Source organism: Balaenoptera ricei, chromosome 1 (genome assembly GCF_028023285.1).
Source record: "Balaenoptera ricei isolate mBalRic1 chromosome 1, mBalRic1.hap2, whole genome shotgun sequence".
Taxonomy (NCBI): Eukaryota; Metazoa; Chordata; class Mammalia; order Artiodactyla; family Balaenopteridae; genus Balaenoptera; species Balaenoptera ricei.
In genome coordinates, this window is record NC_082639.1 from 112,476,238 (window position 1) to 112,490,142 (window position 13,905).

Consider the following 13,905-nt stretch of genomic DNA (forward strand, 5'->3'; position numbering starts at 1 on the left):
TTGTGGCACAAGGACTTAGTTGCTCCATGGCAGGCATGTGGGATCTTCCCCGACCAGGGATCGAAACCGTGTGCCCTGCATTGGCAGGCAGACTCTTTAACCATTGCACCACCAGGGAAGTCCCTGAGTTGTTTTTTTTTGGATATTGTGAACAATGCTGCTGTGAATATTTGTGAACAAGTTTTTGGTGGACATCAATTTTAGTTTATCTTGAGTAGATACCCAGGAGTGGAATTGCCGGGTCATATGGAATTCTCTTTAACTTTTTGAGAAACTGCCAAACTGTGTGCCAAACGGCACCACTTTACGTTCCCACCAGCAATATGAGGGTTCCCATTTCTCCACATCTCAACACTTATTGTCTGTCTTTTATATTATAGCCCTCCTAGTGGATGTGATGTATCATTGTGGCTTTGATTTGCATTTCCTTAATGGCTAAATATGTTGAGAGTCTTTTTCATGTGCTTATTGGACATTTGTTTATCTTTGGAGAAATGTCTATCAGATGATTTGTCCACTTTTAATTGGTTTATTTGCATTATTATTATTATTATTATTTTGACTGCGCCTGGCTGCATGCAGGATGGTTCCCTGACCAGGAATTGAACCCAGGCCTCTGCAGTGAAAGCGCCGAATCCTTACCACTAGACCACCAGGGAACTCCCTATTTGCCTTATTATTGAGTTGTAAGAGTTCTTTATATACTCTTTGTCTTTTTTTTTTTTTTTAAATAAATTTATTTATTTTTGGCTGCGTTGGGTCTTCATTGCTGCACGCAGACTTTCTCTAGTTGCAGCAAGCAGGGGCTACTTTTCGTTGTTGTGCACAGTCTTCTCATTGCGGTGGCTTCTCTTGTTGTGGAGCACGGGCTCTAGGCGCCAGGGCTTCAGTAGTTGTGGCACACGGGCTTAGTTGCTCCGCGGCATGTGGGATCTTCCCGGACCAGGGCTCGAACCCGTGTCCCCTGCATTGGCAGGCGGATTCTTAACCACTGCGCCACCAGGGAAGTCCTACTCTGTCTTTTTAAAAACACAAATAAGACACTTTTCCAGACCAAGCAATAGAGTGGAAGCTCATGACTTTTGAGTCATATGGTTTGAATTCAAAAAACAGGCTTCTCTATTTGTGAGCATAAATTAAGTGATCTTGGACAGACTACCAGATTATGGTCTCTGAGCCTCCAGGACTTCATCTGTACAGTGGGGTAATAATGGCAAGTTCTGAGAGTTTCCATGAGGATTAAATGAGACAACGTACATTAGCTGTTTAGTTAGCATAGCACCTGGCAGGCCCTTAAAGGCATCTTTGAAAGATTTATGCTGGGCCCTTGCTTGGGAGGTGTTGGTGCCCTCCCTGTTCCAAAAGCCCATAGACTTTTCCAGGGATTACCAGGAAATTGGGAGTAACAGCCATAGCCTGATTCTGCCCATAAACCTCTCTATTTTTATTCATCAATACTTCAACCTTTTAATTATCTTAACCACTGTTAGTTCTGTTTAAACTTAGTTGCAACTAAAGCAGTTTCCTCCTACAGCTGGGAACAATTTAGAGGACAGCGTTACTACTTTCTTTTAAAATTTAACGTTTTAATTTTTGTTTCTCCCAAAGTAAAGAAAAAAAAATCCCTTTAAAATGACTTTGACAGCCTTCTTACCTGCAGGAAAAGAACCAAGGGCTAATCAGTCATGCCTCTGCAATGAAGCCTCCATAAAAACTCAAAAGTATGGGTTCTGAGAGCTTCTGGGTTGGTGAACACAGTAGAGATTTGGGGACAGTGACGCACCTAGAGAGCATGGAAGCTCTGTGCCCTTTCCCTATACCTTGCCCCATGCATCTCTTCCATCTGGCTGTTCCTGAGTTATATACTTTTTAAATAAACGGCAATCTAGTAGGGAAAATGTTTCTCTGAGATGTGAGCCACTCTAGCAAATTGATGGGACCCAAGGAGGGGTCGTGGGAACCTCCAGTCTATAGGTGGTCAGTCAGAAGTGCAGGTGACAACCTGGGCTTGCAGGTGACTGGTGTCTGAAGCGGGGCAGTCCTATGGGACTGAGCCCTTAACCTGTGGAATCTGATGCTATCTCCTGGGTAGACAGTATCAGAATTGAGTTGCATTGTAGGACACCCAGCTGGTGTCTGGAGCAGTGCTTGGTGGTGTGGTAAAATTGCTCCCCCCCTACATTGGAATTGGTGACCAGAACCCTTAATAGGTTCTGGGGATGAAGATATGGACCACTTTGCTGGGGGGCATGATTCTGCCCGCCACAGCACCTATTCAGTAATGTGATGGTGAATGATCCTGGCATTCCTCTAACTGTGGCTGGTTGGCTTTGCAGGAGAGCCTGTTGGAAAGAAACTGCAGCATGTAAGTTGTTTGCTTTTGCTGATAAACAAGCCTCCTTCCACCCCACAGCCTTCTCTTCCTCCTGCTCCTGCCTCCCAATGCCCAGAGCTTAGGAGTCAACCCCAGCATTTCTTGCCCTTTGATTCTGACCCTAAATGTGCTTTAACAATTAGTGATTAAAAAGATCCAGTGGAGGGCTTCGTGCTTGGAACCTGAGTCTGGAAGGAGGAAGGGAAACCCTCTGTCAGGAAGCGGGTATGGAGGCTTATGCCGGGCCCTGCTTGTTATGCCCAAACTCCTTCTGTTGGAGTTTGGCCTTGGGAGGTGCAGTGCTAAGACCTGTGTTTGACAGGTCCTGGAGCAGCAGTGACTTCCGACCCTCTGCTGAAGTACTTGGGAAGAATGGAGTGTTGGAGGAACAGAAATCTCCAAGTGAGTTAGCTTGGGGGTTTGACTGGTGCTGGGACACTCAGTCTATCACCTGGATTCTAATTAATCTACTCAGTTTCTCTTCAAGCATGAAACCTGAGACCCTGCCCTTGCTCCAGTCCGTCACCACGTTTCCTTTCACGTGAGGGATGCATCCCTCTGCCACACACAGTGCGGACCCTCAGGTGCTGTTGCGCTCGCTGCTCCTAACCCCATACTTCTTTTTAATCCTTATCTCCTCCCATTTCACCCTCCACCATCTCCAAAGTGATCTCTCTGCAACCTAGCCGTGTGGATGTCACCTCTCTGATTAAACCCCTCACCTCCTTCTCACAGCCAGTGGACTCTGCTGAGACTGCTGTGGGCAGCAGTCAGCGATTTCAGCAGTTGGCCTGGCCTGCCTTTCTTCCCTCTGCTCTCGCCACTCACCCAGCTGCAGCGTGCGTCTAGCTATTCCTGACTCCAGGCGCCCGGGCCTTTTCGCATCTCCATGCCTTTGCGTGTGCTCTGCCCTCTGCCTGGATTCCCTTCTGCCTCCCTCCTGCATTAACCACCCCCCTTCCTTCCCTCCTTCAGCTGAATGTTAACTTTGAAATACTACCCCCGTTGGTCCTGAAACTACATAATACCCCATTGAAAGCGCTGGATTCCTGGTGTGCTGATGACTCGCTGTCCTCCCAGCCCCCAGAGAGTATGCTCCTGCTTTGAAGGCAGTGATATCCAAGGCCAACATTTAACACTGGACCACTCCCATAACACTGATAAGTGTTTGCTGACCCATTGAGTGCTGTATAACCGTTCATTGATCACGGGGGAGGAATGTTTGTAGGGGACTGTGTGTGTATGTCTTAACATTGAGGAAAATGTGTCACTTATCGCATGTTGTAACTCCTCTGAATCCTCTAGCCTTACACCTGCCTTTTTTTTCGCTATTTTTCTTCTTAGGATTCAAGAAAAGAGAGACAGAGGTGTACGTTGGCAATCTCCCGCTGGATATCTCTGAGGTATGCTTCACTCTCTGTGAACGGTTGCTTCTTATCTTCTTTGGTCTGCCCCATATGACTTAAACCTGCCAGTAACAGTTTTACCAGTTTTAAAAGGTATGTTAGAGCTACGAATGTGCAAGTAGTCACTAGTTGGTGACTACGCTGACCAGCTCACAGCCAACTCACAGTTTGCCTTGGACTTCCCACTTTTAGTGTGGGGCATCCTGCATCCAACCATCCGTGTAAACCTGGATGGGTGGTCACCCTCCTTATCGCTTTGAATGGAGGGGCCACAGTGAGGCAGCTTCCCTTTAGGAAGGGGGCCTTGTGAGGGTTCAATTGCCGATCCTTTGGTCATAGGGAGCAGTGGGGTCTCAGCCAGGAAACTACACTCATTTCACTTTGAAATGAACCAGTTCAGTCAGTTGGCTGTGTACTTAGAGAGTAGAATATAAACAACCATATTTGACCCCCGGAATCTTCCTGTCTATTTGGGGAGGCCAGACCACCAAACCTGAAATAACTATAGAACAACATAAGTCCTTAAAATTTGTAATAAGTGCATTTGAAGTACAGGTGAAAAGAGAACGGAAGTGTAATCTACTGATTTGAAGCATCCCCTGGCTTTTTAATTTTTTTGGAACATTAAAAAATTTGCGCGTAATGCAGAATAATGTGCCTGAGGCTCACTCAGCACCCTAAAAGATAACCTGGTCCTTGCGCTCAAGCTCAGTCTTAGATGAAGGATGAGAGAAAGTAACTTTTGTGGAGCCCCTGCTGCATGTCAGACATTTTTCAAAAATGTCCTGGTCTCGTGCCCCCTTGCCAATTAGCTAAACTCAATCTTCTCTGCTCAAATTGTGCCTTATTCCTTTTACACCAGTTACTATATTTTAATTATCAGAGATGCTCTGGGAAATAGGCTAAATGCTTCATTAGTGTGGTTTTATTAAATTCTTATAATAACTCTGGGTGGTGGGTGGTATTTCCATCTTGGAGATGAGGCAGCCAAGGCTCTAAGAGGTCCCCCCTACCCAAGTGCACAGACCTAGTGAGTGGTCAGCCAAGAGTTGAGTCCATGTCCAGTTGCCCCCAAGTACCAAACCACATAATCGATAAGACGTGTAAACAACTCACCATAAAAAGAGATGGACCTATTATGTTTTTATCTGACAAAGAGAGAAGAGCATGGTATTGGAGCCCAGAGAATGAAGTAATTCATTTTGACCCAGTGAATTAAACCAAGAGTCAAAGGGGTGGGTTGGGGGATTCGTGGCATCTGAGAGAAGAGAGTAGTGGGGCTGATTCCCCTTCCTCTTGTTGGCAGGCTGCTACAACCCATTATTTGACAGTGAGATGAGGGCAGGAGCCCTGCAGGCAGTTCTGCAGTGGTCTTGGGGAGGCGAGGCACTGAGAGGCTCTGCCACCTCTCTCCAGTAGACCCTGTTTGGCAGCCCAGCACCTGGCGCTTGCTTGGCTATGCTGACCCACACCGTGGTATAGGGGGCCTTTGATCCTTGCCCCCTTCACAGGAAAGCAGCAGCCTTCCCCACGGTGCTTTCTTCCAACTTAACAAACGCAGACCAGTCTCATAGGAGAGGAAAGACTTGAGCTAAAGAAGTAGGTTTTTAAAAAGAAGTTTCTTATTTTAACATTAATGCCGGACTTCCCTGGTGGTGCCGTGGTTGAGAGTCTGCCTGCCAACGCAGGGGACACGGGTTCGAGCCCTGGTCCGGGAAGATCCCACATGCCGCGGAGCAACTAAGCCTGTGCACCACAACTACTGAAGCTTGCGCGCCTAGAGCCTATGCTCCACAACAAGAGAAGCCACCGCAATGAGAAACCCCCGCTCGCCGCAGCTAGAGAAAGCCCACTCAGCAGCGAAGATCCAGTGCAGCCAAAAATAAATCAATTAATTAATTAAAAAAAAACAAAACAGAAAAACATTAATGCCTCATCAAGAACCGTGAAGTAAGTGTCTGCGACTTTACCCTGCTTGCAAACCAACAGATTTGGTTGGTAAAAGATGAAAGTCTTGGATCAGAGATGAAAGATGATCTATTATTCATAGCAATAACAGTAGCCAGGAGTTTTTACTTTATTAACATTTCTTTTTTTATTGAGATATAAATCACATACCATAAAATTCATTATTTTAAAGCATAAAATTCAGTGGTTTTTAGTATATTCACAAGGTTGTGCAGGCATCACCACTAATTCCAGAATATTTTCGTCACCCCCAAGTAAATCTCATACCCATTAGCAGTCCCTCTTCCTCTCTTCCTCCAGCCCCTGGCAACCACTAATTTACTTTCTGTCTCTATGGATTTGCCTATCCTGGCTATTTCATGTAAATGAAGTCATATAACGTGTGGCATTTTGTGTGTTCTTTCACTTAGTATAATGTTTTCAGGGTTCACATGTTTTATAGCATGTCTCAGTACTTCATTCCTTTTTATGGCTAAAATATTTATATGGATATACCACAATTTGTTTATCCATTCATCACTGGACATTTGGGTTGTTGCCACTTTTTGATTTTTATGAATAATGCTGCTCTGCACATTGGTGTACACGTTATGTGTAAACATATGTTCCAGTTGTCTTTGGTATATACCTAGGAGTGAAGTTATTGGGTCACATGATAACTCTGTGCCAAACTGTTTTCCAAAAGAGCTGTACCATTTCACATTCATACCAGCAATGTATGGGGATTCCAGTTTCTCTACTTCCTTGCCCAAATCTGTTATTGTCTGTCTTTTTTTTTTTAATACATTTATTTTATTTATTTAATTTTGGCTGCATTGGGTCTTAGTTGCTGCGCACGGGCTTTCTCTAGTTGCGGCGAGCGGGGGCTACTCTTAGTTGCGGTGCGCGGGCTTCTCATTGCGGTGGCTTCTCTTGTTGTGGAGCACGGGTTCTAGGTGCACGGGCTTCAGTAGTTGTGGCACACAGGCTTCAGTAGTTGTGGCACGTGGGCTCAGTAGTTGTGGTGCGTGGGCTTAGCTGCTCCGCGGCATGTGGGATCTTCCCGGACCAGGGCTCGAACCCGTGTGCCCTGCATTGGCAGGCAGATTCTTAACCACTGCGCCACCAGGGAAGTCCCTGTCTTTTTGATTATAGCCATCTAGTGGATGTGTAGTGGTATCTCATTGTGGTTTTGATTTGCGTTTTCTTAATAATTAATGAGCATCTTTTCATGTGCTTTTTGGCCATTTGTATATCTTCTTTGGAGAAATATCTATTCAGATCCTTTGCCCATTTTAAAATCAGTTTGTCTTTTTATTATTGAGTTGAAAGAGTTCTTTATACATTCTGGACACAGGTCTCTTATCAGATATATGATTGCAAATATTTTCTCCCATCAGTTGTATTTTTAGTTTCTCTATAGTGTCCTTTGAAACACAGAAGTTTAATTTTTTTTTTTTTAATTTGGCTAGTGTATTACAGACATTTTAATTTTATTTATTTATTTATTTATTTATGGCTGTGTTGGATCTTCGTTTCTGTGCGAGGGCTTTCTCCAGTTGCGGCAAGCGGGGGCCACTCTTCATCGCGGTGCGCGGTCCTCTCGTTATCACGGTCTCTCTTGTTGCGGAGCACAGGCTCCAGATGCGCAGGCTCAGCAATTGTGGCTCACGGGCCCAGTTGCTCCACGGCATGTGGGATCTTCCCAGACCAGGGCTCGAACCCGTGTCCCCTGCATTGGCAGGCAGATTCTCAACCACTGCGCCACCAGGGAAGCCCAGAAGTTTAATTTTGATGCATTCCAATTTTCTGTTTTTTTCTTTGGTTGCTTGTGCTTTAGGTGCCATATCTAAGAATCCATTGCCTAATCCAAGATCACAAGGATGTACACTTATGCATTCTTCTAAGAGTTTTATAGTTTTAGCTCTCATATTTAAGTCTATGATCTGTTTTTTAAAAATTAATTTATTTATTTTTGGCTGCATTGGGTCTTTGTTGCTGTGTGCAGGCTTTCTCTAGTTGTAGCGAGCGGGGGCCGCTCTTCATTGCGGAGCACAGGCTCTAGGTGCGCAGGCTTCAGTATTTGTGGCACGTGGGCTCAGTACTTGTGGCTCGTGGGCTCTAGAGTGCAGGCTCAGTAGTGGTAGCGCATGGGCCTAGTTGCTGCATGGCATGTGGGAGCTTCGTGGACCAGGGCTTGAACCTGTGTCCCCTGCATTGGCAGGAGGATTCTTAACCACTGTGCCACCAGGGAAGTCCTGTGATCCTTTTTGAATTCATTCTTCTGTGTGGTTTGAGGTAGGGGTCAGTTTCATTTTTTTTTGCATGTAGATATCCAGTTGTCCTAGCATCATTTGCTAAAAAGATGATTTTTCCCCATTGAATTATTTTGGCACCCTTGTTAAAAATCAGTTGACCATAAATGTAGCAGTTTATTTCAGGAGTCTCTTTCTATTCCATTGATCTGTATGTCTTTCCTTATGCCAGTACTGCACTTGCTTACTGTAGCTTTGTAGTAAGTTTTGAAATTGATCACACACTTATTCTTGAACCCATTGGTTTGCTTTCTGCCCTCACCAGTTTTCTCAAACTGGTCTTGCTGAGTATATGAGTAACCTTCATGATGCCAAATGGATTTAAAATCTTCAAATGCCTCTGTTTCCATAATTATGATAGGTTAGATAACCTGAAAACCCTCTCATAAGAAAATACTTGGAAATAGAAGCTAAAATATAGGAAATACCACTTTTAAATACATATCTGACTCCTAAGAAAGTAAGGAAAATTAAGAGGACCCCAAATAAGCAATAACCAGGACCAGGAGAGTCTGGCCATTGCCCTAGGTTCTGTGCCTACCTCAAAACCCAAAGAGTAGATTGGATTATAACAGCCATGTCAGGACAGGAGATGACACTCTGGGCCTATGTGAGGAGGGGAATGGTAACTGACATCCCCGCAAAAGCAGGATTGTTCAAGGGCTGGACCCTTAGTGAAAGTGTGAACCACAGAAACTTTGCTCATTGGCCCAGGGTGGTGTTGAGGAAGTTAATCTGTCTTGGCCTGGATCTGGGGCTGGTAGGGCTAAGCAGTCTCCCCAAGAACATGTAACAGTAGGCCTGATTTCTTGTGACTTGGGGTTTAAATCCATATTACTTACAAGGTCTGGGAACCTTCAAGCTAAAATTTAACCTTTGATAAAGTTAAAAACCCAATTCACAGAAAAACATTTAGACTGTGAATGGAAGGAAACCTCCAAAATCTGATGAAGAGTATCTACAAAAAATACACAGAAAACATGATCACTTGGGAAACAGAAGTATTTTAAAATCAAGAACAAGACATGAGTGCCTCTATCACTTCTGTTTAACATTTTATGCGATTTCTTAGCTAGAGCAAGTGAGAAAATAAAAAAAATAAGAGGTGTAAGAATTGGAAAGGAAAAAACAAAGCTGTCATTATTTGCAGATGATTGCCTAAGTTGAAGCTTGAAAGACTCTTGGACATGTTAGAATTATTGAGAGTTAAGTTGGTTGAATATAAGCTAAATATACAAAAGTCAATTGTATTTCTATACAAGAGGAGCAAAAAATACAAAGAGCTAGAATTTAATAAAAGTTGTGCAAGACATATACACAGAAAATTATGAGACTTTACTGAAGGTCATTAAGGAAGACCTAAATAAAGAGATGGATAAGAAGAATCAGTTTTATGATCCTTAAATTGATATATAGATTCAATGCCATTGTGATCAAAATACCCAAAGGTTTTCCAAAGAACTTGACAAGGTGATTCTAAAATTTACATGAATCAGAACAGTCCCATGAATAACTGCACCTTTCTGAAGAAGAATAAGGGGGACAGAGAGGAAAGCAAATTTTCCACTGTAATAATGATGACCTTGATGTGGGTGCATTGCTAATAGTCAACATACGGAACAGAGTAGAAAGTCCAGAAATAGACCTACGCATATATGAACAGTTGGTGTGTGTAACCAGGTGGTATTGTAGATCAGTTGGGAAAGAAGGGACTATTCAGTAAACTGGTTCTGAGACATTTCATTATCCATACATGAAAAATGAAATTGGGCCTTTACCTTATAACATACATGGAATGCATTCTAGATGGATTAAGGACTTAACAATGTACGGCAAATATAATACTTAGGGACACAACTTTGATAGCTTTCCCTTTGAGATCGGGAAAAAGATATGGACACCAGCTATTGCTATTACTGTCAACATTGTACAGGTGGTCTTGGTCAGTACAATAGGCAAGGAAAAAGAATAAGAATTGGAAAGGCAGAAATAAGTGTCATTAGTGCAGGTGATATGATTGTGGTAGTAGAAAATCATGACCAGTTATCTGTATTCCCAGCTTGTACCTTGCCCATGAACTCTGAACTTGTATATTCAATTGCCTAGTCCTTATCTCTACTTGGGCAACTAATAGGCATTTCAGACTTAATGTGTCCAGCCTGCTCCTCCCACAGTCTTCCCCATCTCAGTACATGGCCCAAAACCTGGGAAATATTCTCGTTTCATACCTCATATGTTTTTCACACTTCACATTCAGTCTGTCAGCGGGTATAAAAATACACCTAGAATCAAACAATCTTTTGCATCAGAAGGGAGGAAGAGAATGGAATATCTCTTTAAATTTGCCAAAATTAACAATGGAAGGATAAAAAGGGAATAAAGACGGTGACCTCTGGGGAGGGAAGGAAAAAAGGGTAGAAAGGAGATGGTGGCACAATTTCTGAACTTACCTTGTATTTTTTTTTTTAATTTTTATTTTTTGCACTCAAGATAGTTTTAGTCATTGAATATTAAATCAATAGTAAAATCTCACCTCTTTTTAAAGGCATTAATAAAAATAAGACTTTAAATTTTCTGCAAATAAAAAATCAGTGCAAAAAAATTCCCAGGGCTGCAAAGCCCTGCTCTGTCCTCTACTAAAGGGATTTCTAAACTGAGGCTGATTTCAATCTCAGGATTCTCCCTGGGGGCCCCAAAGGGAAACAATCAATCAGGAAGGGCTCAGAGTTTTCTCCCCATGCAGACATCTTCTCCTGGGACACCCTCTTCTCTGTCCCTACCCACAACGCAAAACCTTGTATTATTGTTTTGACTTTAAAATATGTAAATGTGCCAGAGAAAAGAATTATTCCAGGTGACCTCAGAATATGGTATTTTGACTGTATATCCTCAGTAGGATATACTACAAGCATAAAAAGAACTGCAAAGAAATCTTAAACTTTACTCAATAATTTTGTTGTCTGTAGTAATCTGGTATTGTTATTTGAACCTGTTACATATTTAAAATAGGATACAATAAGTATTTAGTGTTGTTAGGAATAAAGATTTTCAGCATAAGAGAAAAGATATAAAAATAAAAGAAATTAAATAAAAACTATCTGTAGCTCTTATATATGAGTTAGAATCCATGATTACAATGATTATTTTACCTTTCAAAGATACATATCTTCTAACTCTGTTCATTGAAAGACCTTGGTACTGTAACAACCCAGTGGCATTAAGCTCCTACCTGCTAGATTTCTCACTTTAAATACCATTCCCCACTGAAAGGAACTAGGCCTTCTTAGGGAAATGCCTGATTCCAGGTCTGGAGCTGTTATGCCAGAAAGCTGGAAAGCTCTCAAAGGCTATTAGGGTTTGGTTGAAGGGATGGGAGAGGTTGTGATTAGAGGTGAGATACTTGTTGCTTGGGGCTATGTGCTGGAATGTTTGCAGATGTAGTGGTGAGGTGTTTGAGATTTGTTTCAGAACAGCCTAGTGGTAGGGAGAGGTGTAGATGAAATCATGTAAATGTCCATGACTTAAGAATTTCTTTTTGCAAGCAAAGCTTTATTGGGGGTTCGTGCTGTAGCACAAAGGAGTGGAAACAAGCAACAGATGCCCTTGCTTGCTCCTTTTTTTTTCTTTTTTTGAGTTGAGAATTAGTAAGTCTAAGTGATAGGTATATAGGGAGTTGTTATACTATTTTCTGTGTGTTTGAAAGTTTCCAAATAAAAATAAAAAAGCATAAGAACAAGGGAAAAGGGGGTCCTACAGGCCAAAGGTGGGACAATTTGCGTTTCAAAAATACTAATGACTACCTCTGATTAAAACTTACTGTGATAAAAAGCAATAATTTGTAGTAATACCTAAAGAAGTAATACCTAAAGAAAGCAAAGCTCGCTGGACACATTGAAGGTAGCAAGACAATAGTTCATTAATATAAAACTTGATAATTAAAGGGAAAGAATAAGTGTTTATCTTGCTTTTCCAACACCAGTGCCATTTCAGGGCAAACAAATGACCCTAGTGGATGAGAAAAATTTCTTTACAGAGCAACTTCAGCTCATAAATGCCGAAGAAATGATAGAAAATCATCATTCTGCAAACCATAATAAAATACCTGTTTCAGACAGTAGTTATCAGAGCATGGTAAATGCATTAGGTAAAATATTTTTTTAAATAAATTTATTTATTTATTTTTGGCTGCGTTGGGTCTTCGTTGCTGTGCGCGGGCTTTCTCTAGTTGTGGCGAGCGGGGGCCACTCTTCATTACGGTGAGTGGGCTTCTCATTGTGGTGGCTTCTCCTGTTGCGGAGCAGGGCTCCAGGCGCATGGGCTTCAGTAGTTGTGGCTTGAGGGCTCCAGAGTGCAGGCTCAGCAGTTGTGGCGCACGGGCTTAGCTGCTCCGTGGCATGTGGGATCTTCCCAGACCAGGGATCGAACCCGTGTCCCCTGCATTGGCAGGCGGATTCTCAACCACTGTACCACCAGGGAAGCCCAATTAGGTAAAATATTGATGGGCAGTTTTAATCAGGCTGTTACTATCTGAATTTGTTGGTTAATTTAGCATCACTAAAAGTAAGACAACCAGATACAAGCCTCCTAAAGCGATATAATATTATTGAAGAGTATCACGCCATCTATAAAGTATTCTAGCCAAAAATGTAAATAATAGCATGTAAGCAGCCATAGACAATAAGTAAATGAATGTGCATGGCTGCATTCCAGTAAAACTTTACTTACAAAAAGGGTGGTAGGTTGGATTTGGCCCAAGGCTGTGGTTTCCTGACATCTGCTATTGAAGGTACAAAAATATGGGAGTTTTCTCTTTTATTTTATTATTTATATATCTATGTATTTTTGGCTGTGCCCCACGGCTTGTGGGATCTTAGTTTCCCGACCAGGGATTGACCCTGCGCCCTCGGCAGTGAAAGCGCGGAGTCCTAACCGCTGGACTGCCAGGGAATTCCCTCTTTTATTTTAATTATGGTAAAATTTGACAAGAAGAAAGGTATGGTTTTGCATGATATCGCGAAATGAATGTAGGATTTGAAGTTAGAAGCCTTGGGTTCAAATCCTGACTCTAAATTGGCTGTGTAATTTTAGGACAGTCACTTAACCTTTCTGATCCTTATTTTATGCTTCTGAGAATGAGGACAATAATAATGTACACTTCACAGGGTGGTTTTAAAGATCAAATGGAATAAGGTATGTGAAAATGCTTTATAAACTGAAAATGCTAAGCACACATTGCTTGTTCTCACAAATTGCTTGTTGCTCAGCATCTTATAGATTCATGTGTAATAAACATTAAATATTTAAAAGTAAAAGCAAATTAGAAAATTTGAATTTAAATGTAATATAAATATGAAGACTGAGAAAAATGAGCTATACATTATGCATTTCTCTTTTCCGAAGCCAACAAAGTGACTTTAGATTGGTAAAAGCTGCTTTTAACAGAAGATGGTATAGATATATTTTTCCAAAGTAGAATTTTCTAGGGAAACATTGGTTTTCATCACAGGTGTGGAATTTATAGTGGTAATGTGCTGGTGGGGGAGCTGAGGAAGGAGGAAGTGGAGAAGCGCAGGTAGGTGTTGACAGGGAGGCCTCAGGGGAAGCCTTTGCGGTGGGCAGCGGGAGTGCATCCGTGACCTGCAAGAAAGTGTTTTCAGTAGAGCAGGAACATGGCCAAACTGCAGGCAGCCGGGGGGGGGGGGGAGTGGGCGGGGAGGAAACGGAGGCATTAAGCGGACACGGCTCTTTCTACACCTTTGGCAGAAAAGCGAAAAAATAGGGTGTCGCTCAAAAGGGCATCAGGGTTGGGTAGATGCTATCTCAGAAAAGGGAGGGCAGCCCAGGGGAAGGAGTGGGACCAGGG

At 42.5% G+C, this 13,905-nt stretch overlaps 1 protein-coding gene across 1 annotated transcript in view; it reads left to right on the top strand.

Moving 5' to 3' along the window:
• The window catches only part of TDRD10 (tudor domain containing 10), a 42,822-nt gene that overhangs the window by 965 nt on the left and 27,952 nt on the right, over window positions 1-13,905 (top strand). Inside the window, exons 2-4 of the mRNA XM_059901954.1 lie at window positions 2,337-2,365; window positions 2,697-2,776; window positions 3,719-3,777. Coding sequence (XP_059757937.1) covers window positions 2,364-2,365; window positions 2,697-2,776; window positions 3,719-3,777 — 141 coding nt within the window. The 5' untranslated portion in view covers window positions 2,337-2,363. The remainder of the gene's footprint in view (window positions 1-2,336; window positions 2,366-2,696; window positions 2,777-3,718; window positions 3,778-13,905) is intronic.